This window comes from Meles meles, chromosome 8 (genome assembly GCF_922984935.1).
Source record: "Meles meles chromosome 8, mMelMel3.1 paternal haplotype, whole genome shotgun sequence".
Taxonomy (NCBI): Eukaryota; Metazoa; Chordata; class Mammalia; order Carnivora; family Mustelidae; genus Meles; species Meles meles.
The window spans coordinates 30,438,455-30,458,059 of NC_060073.1; the positions used below are offsets into that span (position 1 = coordinate 30,438,455).

The 19,605-nt window shown below is 48.0% G+C and overlaps 1 protein-coding gene across 1 annotated transcript; it reads left to right on the forward strand.

Annotated features, from left to right (window-relative positions):
- The first annotated feature begins 8,506 nt into the window (after positions 1-8,506).
- Positions 8,507-19,044, forward strand: LMO2 (LIM domain only 2). Its single transcript, XM_046017870.1, has 4 exons — positions 8,507-8,657; positions 8,780-9,002; positions 13,079-13,294; positions 18,051-19,044. Exons 1-4 carry the CDS (start codon positions 8,651-8,653, stop codon positions 18,268-18,270), a joined length of 666 nt encoding a protein of 221 aa, XP_045873826.1. The 5' UTR covers positions 8,507-8,650; the 3' UTR covers positions 18,271-19,044.
- The last annotated feature ends 561 nt before the right edge of the window (positions 19,045-19,605 follow it).

A 19,605-nucleotide genomic window follows, 5' to 3' on the forward strand; every position in this document is an offset into this window, starting at 1 on the left:
GGGAGGGGCCATCATGAATTTCAGGGGACAGAGAGAACTCCAGGGTAAAGATGTAGCTTGAGCTGGGTCCAGAGTGATGGACCCAACTGGAAGAGCCAGAGAAGACTGGGGATGCGGTAATGACTGCCATTGACTGAACACTGACTGTGTGCCAGGCACAGGCCTGCTGGACACATCATCTCCGTTACTCCTTCGAACCCTAGATTTATGATCATCTCTATTTTATTGTTGCAAGTGCTGAAGCTCAGAGATTTGCCTCAGATTAATTACCCAGGTAGTAAGTTGGGAAGCCGAGGCTGGAAACGAGGTTTATTTCTCTTCAAAGCCTTTATTCTTTACCATTCTACTATTCCAGCACCTAAGTTTGGAATCACAGACCAAGCAGACATCGCAGAGAGAGAACAGGATAAGACAGGACATAAAAATGGGTACGGGCGGGGTGTTTGAGATCAAGGAGGAGCAGCCTGGCTGGGTAGGAAAGTTCAGGTGTTACGGTTGTGGGATATAAGGTTCAACCGATGGAGTGGGCAGGATCATAGGACCACACACCTCAATGGAAGCATGGAGAGCTTGGTCTTGACCTGCTACAGGGACAGAACTGCAGCTCAACCTTCTAGTCCACTTCCTCCCTCTATAACAATGAGAACATTGGGATCCCAAAAGTTTAGGCCCCTTGTCGATGGTCACAGGCAATTGGGAGCCATTGCAAATTCTTGAGCAGGGCGATGGCAATGAAAAAAACGGGATTTCCAGATGGGTTAATTTGGCAGTCTGATGGAAAGTCAGAATCACCTTCCCCAGCCAGGCTTAGTGCCCTCAGCTAGACTTAGTGCCAGAAAACACAGCTTCCCCAGAAGCAGCCTCAGCTCTCCTTCTGGTGGAAAGCCTGTCTAGATGAGAGGCCTCAGATCAGAGACCCCCCAACTCTGAAGAGCTAGTGGCCAAGGCAGGCTCCTGATGCCGACTCTTCCCGCTGTTTTCCTGCGCCTGAGGCTGAGCCAGGTCTCTGTAAGCCCCACCCACCCGTCCCATGGGGGGTCATCAGAGCAGGTAAGATAAGGCAAGGGTTCCTGGGGCATAGAGCTGACCCCACCCTGCTTAAGCTGAGCCCATATTCTACCTAATGTCATCTACCTATGTTCAGCCAAGGAAGCCCTGCCCCAGTTGACTATCCTCCTCTGAGGTTCTCTTTGCTTAATTAATTCTAATAATAGCTGCCATCCATTGAGCACTATGCTAAGCATTTGACGTGCAAGATCTCATTTTATCCCTACAACCCCGTGATGAAGATATAATTAGCCCCATTTTATACGTGATGGAACCGAGGCTCAGAGCTGTCAAGTAATTTGCCTAAAACCACATAGCTAAAAAAGCCAGGACTAAAACATAAGCCTGTCCATCTCCAAAGTCTATGTCTTTTCTCCTGTAATTTTCTGCTCCCTACACTTTGGTTCACTCTGGCCATGTCTCCTCGTAAGCAGGGGGCCCCACAGTAGAGAAGCCAGCTTCAAAGAGTGTCCTGTTTCCTGACTCTATCCCCATCTGAGGGTTCCTAGAAGCCAGGAGCCTGACCTCTTTCCCAAACCAACTTTGGGGCGCAAATCTGAATGGCATCCGATCTTATCTTCTCCTAAAAGTGATGCTCGAGGAAGACAAGATTTTCAAGTTCCTTCTCAACATTTCCCCAGAGAGCATGGCGCAAGCGTGCTTTGGCTGGGAGGGAAGCGGGGTGACCATTTGTACATTCATTCACTCAGTGAATATTTATCGAGGACCTCCCATGTGCTGGGCCCATTCTAGGTGCTGAAGACACAACCGGGAACAAGTCGTAAAGAATTTCTATCTTCACGGAGTTTACATTCTAGCTGGGAAGAAAGGCCAAAACAAAACACATAAGAATCTACAAATATATATGTAGTAAAGTGGAGATAATGATGATTCCAGGAAGAAAAATAAAGCAGCTCAGAGGATGAAGAATGATGAGAAGTGGAATTTTTAAAGGCTCTTAGGAGGATAAAACATTTGAATGGAGACCTGAATGAAGTACATGGGAGCCATGGGATAATCCAGAGGAAAAACATCACAGGCAGAGGAAAAAGCAAGTACAAAAGCCCTCCGGAAGGAATTGTCTTGGTTTGTTTTAAGGAAAAAAAGTCAGTGTGGCTCGAGCCCAGAGTGGGAGGGAGATGTGCGGTCACAGGAGAAGAGGGGACCAGACTGTATAAGGCTTTCTAGACCCCAGGAACGAGTTTGGATTTCAAACATGCCAAGTGCCAGGCCCTGCCGTGTGTCACTCAGGTGGGGCAGCCTCCCCGCAGCTACAGAGAGGAGATAGTTGTACGACCCAAGAGCACAAGGACAGCTCAGAAAGTCTGCTCACCCAGCTCTGACTCCCTGCTTTCACTTGGAGCAGCAATTAAGGTCAAGGTCCAGTACCCAAGGTGGGGGAGGCTTTGTTGGTGGCAGAGGTGAAAGAAAGAGCCGTTGACTCTAGGTCTCATTTGCTTTGCCCCTCAAAGTTCCTGAATTATCAATTGGTGTTCAAGTATTATACAGCTGACATCTCTCTGTATGAGGAAAATATTCCTTGGTAATTTAGTATGTACCAGTCTCCTTCCCAAGCACCTTATATGTTTCATTCCTCAGGATCATCATAATGGCGCCATGGGATGGGGACTCTGAATTGCCCACAGATGCAGCAACCAAGGTCCAGAGAGGTGGGGCAGCACGTGAAAGGTCCACAAAAATGGCGCTGCTGAGGTTGGCGCAGGGACGGGCAGAGCCCTCTAGGGAGGCTCCTTTGAGCCCCTGCTGCTCCCAAGAGCAAGCCAAGGAATCACATTGTTGAGGTCCCTTCCTCTAGAACATGCTAGGAGCTTAAGTCTGCCAAAACTTTGCTGTGGAATTGTGACATTGGGGGGCAATGATTCAGCACTGGATTGTGCCTCTCATCTTAGCTGTAAAAGCCGGTCCAGAAGTTGTCGGAAGAGGGGAAATCGGCTAGATACAATCAGGGATGCAGCTGAGGCAGGCAATGTAGTAGAGAAGCAATGAAGCTGTCAGCTAGCTTGTCTGGAACCTGAATGGGCACAGTCCCGCATTGCTGGCTGAAGGATGGGGGTCCCCCAAGCCTGGGGCGGGTTGATGTCTTACACACACTTGAGCTCTTCCCGCAGCTTCTGGCCTCAACACTCTTCAGTGGCTGTCCTGACAAGCTGGGAGACCAGCTAGTTGTTTCCTGATACAGTGCCTGTAACGTCTGAAAGATGGGGGTAATGATAATAGCCGTCATTTCTGGGTATTTACTGTGCATCATCATTGTGCAAAGCATTCTCCCACACATGATGCTATTGAATCCTCTCAAAACTCCCGTGAGGTGAGCAGGCATGGCAGCCACCTCACCCTAGTGCTGGCCCTGCTGAGCATTACAACTGGCAGATTTTTGACATTCAACAGATATAGAAACCGAGGCTCAGAGAGGTGAAGTAACTTCCTTCAAACCACACAGCGAACCAACAGCCGAGCTGTGTCGAACACCTACACTCCTTCTCCTGAGCCTCAGTTGAAATGGATTTTTTTTTTTTTAAGACTTTCTGGGGGTGTTTTCTACTATGTAAGAAACCTGATTTATTTATCACTAAGATTACTAATCGGTCTAACATTCTATGAAAACATATCCACCAGCTGAAATGTCCTGAAATGAGTTTGGGAGTCAAATGTCTGTGACAAAGGAATAGTTTAAAGACTTTTGCATGGGGACTGAAGCCATGTTAAGACAAATCTTTATTTTGGTTGCTATATGTGAATGTCACTGCTAACAGACATGGGATACAACTTAGCTTCTGACAATTGGGGAAAAGAAATAAAAGAAGTAAATTGTCATTCTTGGCATTTTTCCAACAACATTTGCATTTTCATTTCTATTAGAAGTCCATTTGAGCAAAGAAATGTAGCCTTAGTCACTTGAAACTGCTCTTCCCTAGAAAACAATTGTAAATGTAATAAGCAAAAAGAATAGAAAATGCCAATAGGAAAAAAATAATCCACCTGGGGTCAGATTCATCATGCAGACTGCTTCGGTCTTCCTCCGACATTCATGTTCAATTTTAATTTAGAAATTAAAATTTCTAAATTTTAAGGTATTCAAGATTTGCAAGGAGTCGGGGGTGGGGATGCAGAGACGGAATTAAATTGCAATCCCGCCGGCTAGGGTTCAAGTGCAGATTTTCCCAACCCTCAAGAACTATCGAATTGCCCCTTCTGCAGAAGGCATAGGTTTGCTATGGAAAGATACAATGAGGTCATGATTGCTTTAAAATTATTCATAATAAAAGCACATTTTGAGACTTGATTCTAAATGTTAAGCTTAAATTTGAGCAATTTAATTGCCCGTTGAATACAAATGAAATCCCACCAGTAAGCAGTTATTTCTTACAACCACTGTGTGTGAAATTGAAATCTTAAGATACCATTTCAAATATTCACTTTCTCTAAGGAAGTTCTCCCCAAAGAGCTGTGAAAGATAAGAAACTGACCCAAAGTCATAGGTAGTAATCTCTCTTTACATACTGGGGTCAAAACAGAAGCATATTATTAAAGGGAAAACTTTATGCCCCAAACTTGGTGGTTCAGAGGTCACTTCAAGGATATATTTATTTAACAGCTAACTTGAGTCCTGTACAAAACTGTAATAAGGAAGGTGGCAACTTGTCAGATTTAATAGAAGTAAGCACATGCAAACATATCATCCACTGAAATGGAAATGCTTGTATGTTTAGGAACAATAGGAAGTGAGGTGAGGGGACCCTGCTCCGTTTGCTTTTTTTCTTTTTTAAAGATTTATTTATTTGACAGATAGAGATCACAAGTAGGCAGAGAGGCAGGCAGAGAGAGAGAGGAGGAAGCAGGCTCCTTGCTGAGCCGAAAGCCCGATGTGGGGCTCCATCCCAGGACCCTGGGATCATGACCTGAGCTGAAGGCAGAAGCTTTAACCCACTGAGCCACCTAGGTGCCCCAGCTCTGTTTTCTTAAAAAAAAAAAAAAAACTACAACAGGGAATTGTTTTTAAATTTGGGTGGGAAGTTCTTATTTTAAACCCCCACTTCACATCCAAATTGAATTTCAAGCTCTGTATTTATTTTTTAAGTTTTTTAAAAAAGATTTTATTGATTTATTCGACAGAGAGAGATCACAAGTAGATAGAGAGGCAGGCAGAGAGAGAGAGAGAGAGGGAAGCAGGCTCCCTGCCGAGCAGAGAGCCCGATGTGGGACTCGATCCCAGGACCCTGAGATCATGACCTGAGCCGAAGGCAGTGGCTTAACCCACTGAGCCACCCAGGTGCCCATATTTTTTAAGTTTTTAATTTATCTTTTATGAGGTGTAATTGACATACACCAATATATTAGCTTCAGGTGCAGAAGATGATTCAATATTTGCATGTATTGCAAAAGATCACTACAATACGTCTAGTTAATATCCATCACCACGGTCACACGTTTTTTTCTCTTACAATGAGAACTTTTAAGATTTGCTCTCTTAGCAATTTTCAAATATGCAACACAGTATGATTGATTACAGTCTCCATGCTGTACATCATAATCCCAGGACTTATTTATTTTATAACTGGAAGCTTGTACCTTTTGACCACCTTTACCGATTTCGCCTACCCTTTTCCCTCCCCTCAGGCAACCACCAATCTGTTCTGTATCTAAGAGCTTGTTTTTCATTTCTTAGATTCCACATCTTTATTTTTTTTAAAGATTTTATTTATTTATTTGACAGAGAGATCACAAGTAGGCAGAGAGGCAAGCAGAGAGAGAGGAGGAAGCAGGCTCCCTGCTGAGCAGAGAGCCCGATGTAGGACTCGATCCCAGGACCCTGAGATCATGACCTGAGCTGAAGGCAGAGGCTTTAACCCACTGAGCCACCCAGGCGCCCCTAGATTCCACATCTAAGTGAGATCATATGGAAGTTGTCACTCTCTGACATTTCACTTAGCGTAATGGCCTCAAGCTTCATCCATGTTGTCGAAGATGGCAAGATTTTTTTTATAGCTGAATAATATTCCATTGCGTGTGCGTGCGTGTGCAAACGCACGTGTGTGTGTGTGTGTGTGTGTGTGTGTGTGTGTACACTCATCCTCTTTATCCATTCACCTGCTGATAGGCGTTTAGGTTGCTTCCGTATCCCGGTGATTGTAAAGAAGACAGCAATGAACACAGAGGTGCATATAATCTTTTCAAGTTAGTGTTTTAATTTTCTTTGGATAAATACCCAGAGGAATTGCTGAATTCAAGGACTTTTTAAACTCTCCCAGTGACGTCTTTGGCTATAACATAGCAGCTTCCTTTTATGTGTACTTAATATATGTTGAGTGTTTTCCATGTATATATGTTGAGTGTTTTCCATGCATTTAATCTCCTGTTATCACTCCCACTGCCTTATAAGTTTATGTGCCACACTTGGCATGCTTTTACTCATTTAATTCTCACAACAACTGATGCGCTAGGTTCTGGCACCCCTACTTTATAGATGAGGATTTGGGGAGTTTAAATTCTTGCTGTGAGCCCGGTTCACACAGGTGGGAAACAGTGGGTTAGCCTGACTCCAGACCAATTACCCAGTACTATCTCCTCATATTAAGTAACTCTCCTAGGCCTTGCGAGCTGATAAGGACCCAAGTGAAAGCCATTTAGTCCTGGGCATTTAACTACACTGACTGGCTGTACGTAGGCAAACTGCTAATCAGGACCTTCAGGTTAATTTTCACTTCTGTTTATAGAGGGGTAAGTTACATATCTATCACATAATTTAGGCTTGCCTAAAATGTCTAGGGTTTTGTTTTGTTTCTTGTTTGTTTGTTTTGGTTAAAAATAAGGGTCTGTAGGGAGGGCACGTACTGCATGGAGCACTGGGTGTGATGCCAAAACAATGAACACTGTTATGCTGTAAATAAGCAAATAAAAATAAATAAATTAATTAAAAAAAATAAGGGTCTGATCAGGATATCTTTTTATATACTGAAGGCCTTGAACTTCCTTGGTCACACATGTGTGTACACACACACTCTCTTTTATAATTTTAATTATACCCATTAGGGATCCGACCTTGGACACCGGGAGACAAGAAAATGACAAAAGCACGCAGGCAATAGTAAATTCTGGTTTTCATTTGTAAAGAGTCAGGGAGGGTTGGCTCTGAACAGGGAAAATGAAGTGATCAGCCACCAATCTTTCACCGTAAACTCCAAGCCCTTCAACGTCACCTTTAAAATGGGAATAAAATGTCTATGACTATGATCCAGACTATTTACATGCAACTATGGTTTCTGAAAGTTCTTGGTAATTTCCTCTTTGCTTGCAAACTTGTAACTGGCATCCTGCACAAATAGACCTTTAGTAATAATTTCTGAAGAAAATAATTTCTGAACACAGTAATTTTCAAGGAACTCTGATAAGACCCAAAGTTTTTCTGTACAGACTATTAGCCTCCTCCTCTTCCTAGACTTTGCCGTTGTGTTTGGAGAGGAAACCTGAACTCCAAAATCAAGTCTGGCTTCTTTCTTTCCCAGACCCAGGGCAAAACAGCCTCCCAAGTATTGCTGTTGATCGTTGGAAAGGCACTTTCTCTGTGCGGAGTATTACTGGCACTTTCCATGGGGGCACTTCCACCGCAGGAGTCCGATTTGTGAAAGATGCTGAGGGATGGAATTCTGCCGCCAGCAGATGGAGAGGAGACTCAGGGCCGCTTGGTCCCTCCCAACCACCCTCCCCCCCCACCTCCCCACCCCCCCACCCCCCGGGATTAGCTGCCCCCGGCGCTGCTCAGGCGTACCCAGCCCGTGCGGTCCCCGCTCGCACAGCACCAGTCGCCTCTCTGGAGCGCGGACGCAGTCACAAGCCAGGCGCCAGCAGAGCCGCGCTGTCCGGGGCACCCCCGCGCGCTGTGTCCGCGGACCTGGGACCTCGAACCCCGGACGGCCGCGAAAGCCACCTGGAACGCTTGCATTTCTGTATGTGCTTATTCCACGTTCTTGTCTTTTCTTCCGCGAGCGGCCTGCTGGTTACTTTCAGGCTTAGTTAACCAAAAGGGAAACGCCGAAGAGGGGAAGCCCTAAAGAATGATTTAGACGCAACCCAGCCGCCCCCCCCCCCCAGGAGCCGTGTTCACTGAGCGACTCCCCCCGCCCCCGACGCTGGCCCCTTTAAGAAGCCAAGTCGGTCCTGATGCTGCTGTTTGTATTGCTAATCCCCAGGAGCCCCGTTTAAAAAAGGCGGGGGGGGGGGGGGACCGGGCAGCTGTCTCTTTAAATGTGATTTCCTTCTATTGTATTTGAATCGTGATCAGGAAAAAGGAAATGAAACCAGAGACAGAGGGAAGCTGAGCGAAAATAGACCTTCCCGAGAGAGGAGGGAGCCCGGGGAGAGAGGCACGGTCCCCTCCCCGCCCCCAGGCCGCCGCCCCCTCCCTGCCCTCCGCGGCGAGCTGCGCGCGGCGACCCGGGTCGAAGGTGCGAGGGACTCGGGGCGGCCGGGCGGGCGCGCACGATCCCCGCGGGCGGCGCCGAGCCGGTGACAGCGCGTAAGCCGAGCCGGACCTGGCGGCGGCGGCGGCGGCGGCGGCGGCGGCGGCGGCGGCGGCGGGACCGGGATGGAAGGTTAAGTCCTGAGCAGCAGCAGCAGCTGCAGCCGCCGGGGCCAGGCTGCGCGCCCCGGTCCCCGCCTCGGCCGCGGCGCGCCGGCAGCCCGGTGATTCGCTCTCTCTCTTTGGCGTTTGAAGGGAGCGCGGTGACTGTCCTTGAGCGCGGAGGGGCGAGCTCGCCGCCGGAGCGCCGGAGCAAGAGGAGGCGCAGGAGCGGCGGCGGCGCCCGAGCACCCGAGGGGGTCCGAGCCCCGGCAGCCGGCCAGCCCCGCGCCACAAAGGGAGCGCCCCCGCCTCCTGGCTCGCCACCTTCCTCCCCAATGTCCTCGGCCATCGAGAGGAAGAGCCTGGACCCGTCTGAGTAAGTGTGGCTCCCCTGCCCCTGCCACCCACGGAGACCACGGCCTCCCGCCCCGGGGCTGCAGGGTGGCGCGGGCGGCGGGCGACAAGGCTCCAGGTGCGCGCCCGCAGCGTGCCCTTGGCTCCCTCTGCCTTGCGCGGGGCTCCCCCGTTACTCGCGGGTGGCAGTGGGGACAGTGGGAGAGGGGTAGGCGCCCCGCTGCAGGGAGAGAGGGTCGGCCTGGCACCTCTGCGGGCCCCTCCGGGCTACCTGGGACGCACCTCAAAGCCACCGCGGGCCAGAAAGTTTACACGGGAACAGGCACAGGGGGGAGCTCGGAGGCGCGCAGGTGCAGTCCCGAGAGCGTTCTGGGCTTGGTTCTGCTTCCTTCTCACCTCTCGCTTCCTCGGTCCCCATTCTCTTTGTCCACTTGATCTGGAAAGGGGGACATTCCAAGTGGAGGCCTCCCGAGTCCCCTACGGCCCCCTTAGCGGTGCGCCGGTGGAGCGGCAGCCAGCGGCGCCAGGGACAGGCGGGTGAGGGGGTCCGAGCGTCCACCTTAGGAGCTCTCCCTGGCCTCCAGAGACTTTTCGAGCTCCTAAATCCGAAGTTAATTTGGGGTCCACTGATGGGGGCCTTTGAACCTCAAAAGTTAGTGCACCATTTTGTGTGTAGGTGAATTCTGGGGGGCAGTGGCTCATAGCATTTATCACAGTCTCAAAGGGGTTTGGGGTCAGGGAACGAGAGCTCTAATGAACATTCGCCGCATGTCTTTTCTGAGCTTTGTAGTGGTTTGGAATGTTCCCCTGTTCCCAACCTATACCTCCAATCCATTCTTTAGCGTTAACAAGGGGAGAAAGGGTTGTTTAAGATATCATTTTCCCATCAGCGCAAATGCCCTTTTAAGATTCATTAGCTGTCTGGTATTGAGAATTTTTATTCCTTTGAAGTCCCCATCTAATCCTTTGAAGGGATTTGTTACACAGACCAAAGGAGCTGGTTAATGACTTGTCCATTTGTGCTTTTAAGAGGCATTTGTTTTCTCTTCTTTTCTTTTCCTGCTTTAAAGGAATTGTGCTTTCCTGATTGAAGTCTCTCCCTCCCCCAGTTCCAGCCATCTATGGTGTTTATATACCTGGGCTTTACCCTCAGTTACCAGCATAAACACTCAGCATGCTCTTATAAAATACAGGAAGTACCATGATCCGGTGAGAACATAAACATCACTCTTCAATCTTGAAGGCTCAGACCCCTGTTCTATAAGAGGCCAGGTCTGTTCTAAGGAAAACACAGCTTCCTTCAACAAATGCTCGGGAGAAAAAGAACATTCATTTTTAAAACAATATATCTCCGCAGACGCCAGGTTTAAAGGGTGGTTTGCACACTTTTTTTTTAATAAACCTAGAATTACAACTTCGCCCTCAGTTTTTAGAGCCTGGGCAAGACCATAGTAATGCAAGAAGAGTGAACAGGATGTACTGGTGCTAATGCCTTTTCGATCAGCAGAACTTAGTCTCTAATCCTTTTATTAGGAGATAAATCTGGAGGTTTCAGTTCCCTGAAGGAGGTTTGCTCTTTTCAAAGTTTGTGCTTTTTCACTGAGGTTAGAAAATGGGAACATCCTAGCCTCAGAGTACAGCAGGCATTTGCTGAAGAATGCTCATCCTTCACTTCATCGTGAGCCCCATAAAGACGGGATCTGCCTGGAGATGGACAAGCTAGTTGGGAAATTACTGTAGCACCTCCCCACTCCCTTCTTTTATTGGAAATTGTTGAGCAAGGATCCCAGAAATCCAGGCCGAAGTGATATTCAGGTATAAGATTCAGGGTAGGCTCCAGGAGAATATAAATTATTTATTTGAGGATGAATCCCACCCATTCATTACGTTGGAATATCCATGAAACATAATGCGATATTATCATTAATTACAGAAAGCTAGATAGAGCCAATATCTTATCCTGTCCTATCCTATCTCATCTTGGACCGTCACAATTGGCTCTTTGCTTAACATTTCTACCGTAGTGGAGCACTGTCCTCCCAGATGCCTCATTGTGTACTTACGTAAAGCCCACTTGGGTCATGACTATGGGCATCTCCTAGGTAGGGATACAAGTTTGCCTATAGGCGTTTGCAAATGAAACATTTTATTTACTTACTTACTTACTTATTTATTTTTTGCAAATGAAACCTTTAGACAGAAAGCCAGCCAGAATTCTCAAACATAGAGATTTCCTCTACCACCTACCCATGAGTAGCAAGAGCAGTTCATTTTAATTCCAGGCAATTTTGCACCAGCAAAGTGCAGATTCTCCTTTTTCACAGATGGTTGGCAGCATAACCATCAGGCCATCGAGTGTGGTCAAGGTTGCATGAGTATTTCTGGAAGCCCGAAGTCAGACCGTGGGCCGTGGAAAGAGAAGACATGCGTTTCTTAGTTGGCGCATGTACAAATGCTGGGGATATTATTTTTCAGAAGGGAGAATGGAAGTACTTAGGTGTAACCTGTGGAAACAAAGAAAAGCGAGTGAGGCTTCAGTGAATTCTTAAAACTATTTAAAGTCTTGAGTGTTTAAAAAAAAAACTGACTTGGGTTTCACATTTTCTAATTCTAAGAAGGGATCATCTTCTGAAGGACACTGACCCTTGGTCTACAAAGCGTGGACTTGGCTTCAGTATTCCTAAGTACTCAGGGAGGTGTGCACTTTCTAGAAAGAGGCACCTGAAGTTGTCAGTGTGTGTGATCAACCTGGATTACCCATGTCTCATCTTCCCTCAGTATAATGGGTGCTGAGCTCTGGGGGCCCAGGCCAGTCAGGACACAAGGTCACCTGGCAAATCAGTGTCAGCTAGAAATAGGAGATAGATTTATACCCTCAAGATACAGAGAAGGAAACTCCCTTTGGGAATCCCATGGTTGGAAGTGCTCCATTTTAAAAAAACATAATGGATTTTTAAAAAATTGTGTTTGAGTAAGATTCAAAAGAGCACTTACTTGTTAATTGTTACAAAGCAACAGGTATTAGGTTTTTCCCGTGTTCCATTTGGTGCAGGAATAGTTTCTTTCCACTCTTTTTTATTTTCTTTTGGCAAATAAAAATATTTATTTTAAAATGTAAAACAGTAGTAGCCAGATTCCAGTGAAGCCAAGTGGACTGCAGATCCAATCTGACTTTTTAACGAAGAAACACATCTCACAGGCTCGCTATTAGCAATTGCCTGGATGGAGATTTCAGTCTGTTTAATTGCCTTTCACTCTCTTGAAAATAATCATTACCCCTTCCTCATTTTCTTTCCTAACTCAGCTTTGTCCAAATCGGTTTTACTGTTGTGAATATTTTCACAGGCAGAAAGGTCTGCTTAGTGTCCCTTGTAAGTCTTAACAATGGACTTAATACCTGGGCTTTTTCTTCAAGGATTCACTCAGTAATAAGGATGGGATGTGGAATTTCTGTTTAAAAATTTTAAAAAATATATATATATATAATTTTAAAATAATAATAATGAGAATTCCTATTATATCCTGATGGAATTTTTATTTGGAACCAAGAAAACAACCTAAGAGAATCTTTGATTAGTTTCTTCTTTCTTCCTCACTTCTGCTTTTTGTGCAGTTGGGAAGGGCTCGGGGTAGGATGGCTCGGAGATTCAACAGGGAACTTGCAGATTTTGAGCCCTGGGATAGTGGACTGTCCCTGAAGCCCACAGTTCTTCTAGCCTGGAGTGCCTCCTGTGGGGCTCAGCAGTGCTCTTGAGTCTAGGCCTGGAAGGAGGAAAAAGAAGGAGAAGTGGCAAGAGACCGAAGGAGAGTAGGAAGGGAGGGTGGAAAAAAGAAATAAAAACAAGAGAGGGCAGAGGGGCCCCAGAACGGTGCAGGGCTCGGGGCCGGGGTGCAGAGCCACTGGCATTTCCTTCCATAGCATGGAGGGTGGAAGGCCTTGCTCTCTCCTGTCCTGACCCAAGCTAGCGGGGCCCCTCTGCCATCTGGCCTCTGGCCTTTCTCCTGTCTCCGAACTGGAACTGTCCTGTTCGGCCCAGAGCAATGGCTCACCCCTAGTGCTCGTCCCAAGGTTATCCCTAACGCGGGTCTTCTTTCCAGGGAGCCAGTGGATGAGGTCCTGCAGATCCCCCCGTCCCTGCTGACATGCGGCGGGTGCCAGCAGAACATCGGGGACCGCTACTTCCTGAAGGCCATCGACCAGTACTGGCACGAGGACTGCCTCAGCTGTGACCTCTGCGGGTGCCGGCTGGGCGAGGTGGGGCGGCGCCTCTACTACAAGCTGGGCCGGAAGCTCTGCCGGAGGGACTATCTCAGGTACCCTCCCTCCACACCCCCAGGGGCCCGGAGCTGGGAGGGCCAGAGGCCATGGGCAGCTGAGTCTCCGTCTAGCTCTCCCGCTCCGGCCACCTGCCCAGATGTCTGGGCCAGAGGTTGGGTCTCAGCTGGCCCATGCAGAGAAGTCTTTGGCATCTCTTCCTGTTAGAGAGGCATAATCGCAGGGGCACATTCCTATGTCAAATACTAATTTTTTAGAGGTGAGACAATGATGAACACAAAATTCCTTATAGTAGTTCCATTGAGGGGCACGCCGGGAGAGGGGCCCGGGAGGGAATCACAGAGCGCTCCGCGGGAACCAGGAGGCTTGAGGTCGACCAGCTGGATGGTGGGTTCTTAGGAGTGCACTTAATGCTCCAAAATACATATATAGATTATAAAAGATTCTTTTGTAGGACTCTAACCTTATGTGATTTAAAAGCCCTGAGCTTTCGACTGTGACAGGGCAAAGGCTCTGAGATCAGCTGTCGGTTGAAGTCCTGGCAGCACAGCTTTCCGACTGTGACCTGGGGGAAGTTCCTTAGTGTTCCTCAGGCTTTAATTCTTCCCCTATAAAAATGGGGGTAATAGCAGCACCTCCCTCCAGGGAGGAGGTGAGGTTCGATGGGGTAATACGTGTGAACTGCTTGGCTTGGTGTGTGAATATCAGATAGATATTAGCTGCCCTTGTAACTAACCCTCACGACATTAAGTCTTTCCTGCCTAATGAACAGAGAAGGAAGAGTGGAAGCAAAGGGGCACCTGGGTGGCTCAGTGAGTTAAAGCCTCTGCCTTCAGCTCAGGTAGTGGTCTCGGGGTCCTGGGATCGAGCCCCGCTTGGGGATCTCCACTCTGTGGGGAGCCTGCTTCCCCCACCCTCTTTGCTTGCCTCTCTGCCTACTTGTGTTCTCTGTCAAATAAATAAATAAAATCTTAAAAAAAAAAAAGAGTGGAAGGAAAAAATAGGAACACTACAACACCCCGTGAGACAGGAGCAGAGGACATCTCTGATGCTCTGGGTCATACTGTTGGCCAAGTCAATTTTCCGGCACTCAATGAATGCCTTTGCCCAGAATGTTCTAGCATTTCCAGTTTCATATTAGCTGCTGTGGAGGTAACTCTGTGCCCTCTACTGTCAGATCTGCTCAACTGTGTAGCTGTCAGTTTCTTGCCATCTTCCCGTGGCAAAGGGTCCGTGGAGCACGAAGCCCTAATGCATTAGGACCACCCAGCCCGGAAGCTTGTTTAGACTCCACTGCCCTTGGCCGCCAGGCTACCTCTTCCTCCCAAACCTGCCCTCAGAGCATTTTTACATTTAAAAAAAAAAAAAAATGCAGGCAATTCCACGGTGAAGGAAGCTTATCTGTTTACCCAGAGATGTATAGAATACACTTCCCCACCCCTCCAAATTCTCTGATAAAGCCCTTGCAAATTTGGTGGTTCAGAGAAAATAAGGTGAGTTTTCAATGATTGTGATTATTATTTTGATCCATGTTTTTAATTAAGTTACAAGAAAATGGAACTGGGATAAATAGAGACCTGATTTTGCTGGCTACCAGTTTGCCAAGTCAGTGCAGAAAGCAGACGGGTAAATGATTCCCATTGGGCCCCCTGACTACATCCCTGTCAAATCATTTGAATCTTATTAAATGAAGTGCAGATAGAGTCAGGTCAAAAGGAGCCCTGGCTTCTCCCTATCTCTATGGTTTTCTGTAACGTTCGAGAATAAACCCGGTGCCGCCTGGGCTTGTTCATCTTTTGCATTTTTAAAAAGAAGAGAAAAAAATTGTCCGGGAGAACCCAGTGTTAATTAACTTGTGTCTTGGTGACATGAAATAATTCTTCTCCCTGCTACATTCCTAGGCAACATGTTAATTAACTCTCTGTTAGTGCCGGCATTTCCAGCCATCCTTTAATATTTATATTATTGTTATTAAAATGGGCAGGAGAAAGCTTAAGACATTGACACCTCTTGACAGAGAAGAAAAAACTTTTTTTTTTTTGCTTCAGGGATGGTCCTTTAGCCATGGACTTGCTTACCTGCATTCTTAATATATCTGGGAACATCTTTTAAAAAGGCAAGAGTGAATAAATGGGGGGGTGCTGTGATGGGGTTCAGTCCTTCTTCCCTCCCGGGGAAAACTTCTCCCCGTCCTGAGGTTTGCCCACGGCTGACCGGCCTGTTACAGTCCTTTTCAGACATTTAGCCTCACATATTCATGAGATCCCAGTGCAGAATCTAAACCCAGCTTCTGCTTGCTGCTGGTGGGTTGTGCTGCTGGGAACCTAGCGGGAGCCGCTCAGGTCAGTGCGGAGCCCCCAGATTCCGTCAGATCCCTTTCTACCACCTTTGTGTGCAGTGCACCCACCCCCCAAGTGGTTTTATTTGCAACAGCCAACATCTGCATCTGTTAGAGCTGAACTGTGCCCACTGCCCCGACGCTGCCAGCAGATCTTAATACTGGCCATTGACCCATGACTGGCATTGCAGGAACCTTGCAATCTTGCCTGGAGCCAGGCGGACTCGGAGACGTAACTTACATCCCGGAGTCCCTGTGCCATCCTCCTGGCGCTCCTCTCTGAGGGCCTTTGCTAGAGACTGCAAATTGGCTTGCCGTCCTCCCCTTCTATCCGATTTCCCTTGCCTCTCACCGGCTTCCCCTGAGAATGATTCCTTAATAATTCCTCTCTTCGGGGTCTGCTTCTGGGATATCCAGCCCAAGGCACCAGTTCTTGGTGCTGGAGGTGAATGCTCAAATTAGATGTTAAGTCCTGGCTTATTTTTCCTGTTAGTAGAATCTTAGGCTACCAGGGCTGGAAGGGGCTGCAGAGGCCTTTTCTTCCAGTTCCCGTGCTCTACAGCTTACGACACAGACATCTGAAGAGAAGCTGTCCTTTCCTCTGGGGCACCTGGCTCGTTAGAGGGACCTGAACCGGCCTTCCAAATATGAGTCCTTTGTCCTTCCCCTCATTAACTGCCTGATGTGCACTGTAATTTGCCCCCAACTTCCCTTTAATAAATGCTCTCCTTCCTTAAGGGTCACACACCCCACGTGTTGGCTTCAAGCCACGCACGCTGTTTTGTTGGGTCGTTTATCCTTGCTCAGTCCCAAACTCAACTTACTGAACAGTCAGGCTTTCCACTCTGTGACCTCCAAGGTGGCAGCTTCCTACAGCTCGGCCATCTGCTATGCTGGGAGAAAATGTTCTCCGCCCACCCCCCCCCCCCCCCCCCCCCCCCCGCCCCCGCCATGAGTTTGCCCCTAGGTGGTGCCTCAAAGAAATGCTCAGAGATCCTCAGATGCAAAGCAGGATTCAGAGGGAAATTAACCGGCCCAGGCTCTCACCACCAGCCCTTTACTCACAGACAGCATCTTCCTGCTTCCATTAATTCTGCCCAAATGTATCCAAATGTGTCAATTGCCCATCTTCCCTCCAGCCTCTCAGAATGTTCCCATCCATTCTCTGCTATCCTGGGGTGACTAAGAACGTCTGATAAGAAGAAGCATTAACCTAAGACTGTCCTAAAGGTTGGAGGTGGGAGGAACGTGTTATCAGGCACGTGTGAAAATGCTTTCCTGTAGCAGGATGGTGCCTTTTGAGTACCCCGACCTGTGCTAAAACAGCCATTGCGGGCTTCGCCTTTGATGGTTGGTGCTTTGACAGTGCTCCTGAGATCCTTCTCGTAGCCCAGTGAGGCAGATGCTGGATCACTGCCACTTTAGAAGCTCAGAGGGACCTGAGGTCCCACTATGCTCACCCCGTCCTCAGGGTGGGCTGGTCCTGGATACGCGCGATTCCTCTCTTGCGGGCTGATTGCAAAACTCACCTGGAAGGGCTCCTGACCACACTGGCCTCTCCCCCAGAGTGTCTCAACCGGGAGGCCTGAGAATGTACATTTCCAGCAAGCCCCCAGGTGAGGCAAATCTGCTGGTCCCCAGAACGCAGCTTGAGAAGGAGCTACTGCCCTGGGTTCCACCGTGTCGCCTCTCCTACCTTGACAGTGAATATTGCTTGAAATAAGTGACTGACCGAGACTTAGGGGAGTCTGGATTTCAGTGTCAGAACAGAAGTTTCTCCAGAGATTCATGCCACTGGGGCAGCCAAGGACCTTGCAGCAAGCTCTTCTGTTCAATGTGGAAAGAGGCCGTTGGTCTCCCAGATCTGCACCGAGTATCTCCTGTCGAATTCCCTCTGTCCTCTGGAATCGGGGGCCCCAGAGAACAGTCTTGTGAAGGCGGCCATCTTAGTTTAGGGAGGAGACGCAGACCAGCCCTCTCCACGGGTGGGATCCGTGGTTGTTGCCATGAGAATCCGGGAACCCCAGAAAGATGCCCATTTCACTGCATTCCTGCTCAGTTCCTCCTCAGACGGCCCGGAGAGATTTACTCCAACTCTTCTTCTAAAATGAAAGTTCCCCCGGGAGGGGATACACAGTACATGCCTCACCTCTTGATTCAAATCACTTCAGCTAAGGCACTTTCCCACAGGCAAGGGGCCCCAGGGCAGCCTAAAGCAAGGAAAGCTAAGAGAAGGGGCAGGTTATGCCAAACGTAGATGCCCACGGGTTGCAGCCTCCTCCTGGAGAACCCCCTTCCCTTTGGGAAAGACCCCGCGAGCTTCCCCAGACCCGTCTCTTCCTGGTTTCCTGACAGGTTGGAAGTGAGCCTCCCGTATGGAACCCATCCTCAAGTCCTTTCTGCCAGTTTTGTGTCTGCCAATGTCTTCTTAGCTTTTCTTTCTGTTTTACCCCCAGGCTTTTTGGCCAGGACGGTCTCTGCGCGTCCTGTGACAAGCGGATCCGTGCCTACGAGATGACAATGCGGGTGAAAGACAAAGTGTACCACCTGGAATGTTTCAAATGTGCCGCCTGTCAGAAGCACTTCTGTGTGGGCGACAGATACCTCCTCATCAACTCTGACATAGTGTGTGAGCAGGACATCTACGAGTGGACTAAGATCAATGGAATGATCTAGGCCAGAGCCCGCCAGCCTCTCTGAGCGGCGTGTTTCACTGGAGTCACTGTCTCCGTGGGGTCTTCACTCTTGGGCACTCTGGGGATTTGAGGGTGGGATGATGCATTTCTTAGGGGATGGTGGACCCTCCCTGGGCACCAAGACACAGCATCCAAGTGACATAATGCAAGGGACAAGGCTTAAATCTGACAAAATGAGCAGCCTTTAGGGAGAACTTATGGACAATGGCCACAGCCCCTCCATAGGAACTGACACAATTAGTGAAGGAAATGAGCATCTGGGAACAGGCAGGCACATGCTATCATCCTAGAACCTCACAGCTACAGGAAGGGACTTGTGTAAAGACCCGTTAGGACCTTGACCCTTGAAAACTAGAGATGTGCAATTGATTTCTTTTCTTCCTGGCTTTTATGACAACCCTGCTCTAATCACTGTCCTCCACACAAGGCAAGGACAGAGAAGAGAGTGACCACCTCCCCAAGCCCCAAGGCCTTCAGCTTTGGACCCAAGGGACACTGCATGGAGACACATTTCAGTTGAGAATGGAAACGGCAACTTTTAACCAAACAATTATTTAAAGCAATGCTAATTAATCACTGTTTTTAGACACTCTGGTTTGGAGGTGAGGTGTTCCACAGATTGTTTCTATACAAATGTAAATCTAAAAGCAAAAGTTGTTCAACTATTTTATTATCTTAGATTATATCAAAGTATTTGTTGTGTGTAGTTAAAAAAAAAACTCTGCGGACAATAAAAATGACAGACTGAAATGAAGTGTTGTTTACTTGATTATGAGTCATCACTTGGGATGGCAGGAAGATAGCTTTTCATACCGTAAAGGAGACGTAAATAAGCAATTCACTTTTAGGTCAAATAAAAGCTGCCATTTATTGCTAGGGTTTAGACAAGGCAGGCACGTTTCTGTATTACTAGCAATTATATAACAGGTCATCATGTAGCTCAGAGGGACGTAGAATAATTAAATTGTTATTGTAAAATGTGCATTTCACTTCATTGTATAGAACGAACGGAAGGCAAGATCATTGCCTTTGGGAAACCTGTAACCTAGAAAGGACACAAATACATAAAACAGATTCCCTTTGGGAGAGAAGGTAATTACCTAGCTTGAAATGTGGCAAAGATGCTGAGCTTGACACTTCGATTTTCCAAGACGTGTGTCTCAGGGTATTTTATGACAAGTGGTTAAGGGGACCTTACTTTGAGGATTTAAAGCAGGCCATCTTGATCGGCGCCTTCGCCTTCCAGCCTATTTAGGGGCCCATGAACTGGCTCAGAGCGCCACCTGCTGGCCATCACCTCTCAGCGCGCTAGTTC

Bases quoted from the DNA above. Each gene is read 5' to 3' on its own strand.
- LMO2 (XM_046017870.1), top strand. The intron at 9,003-13,078 runs GTAAGTGTGGCT...TCTTCTTTCCAG, and splicing joins AAGAGCCTGGACCCGTCTGA to GGAGCCAGTGGATGAGGTCC. The intron at 13,295-18,050 runs GTACCCTCCCTC...TTTTACCCCCAG, and splicing joins TGCCGGAGGGACTATCTCAG to GCTTTTTGGCCAGGACGGTC.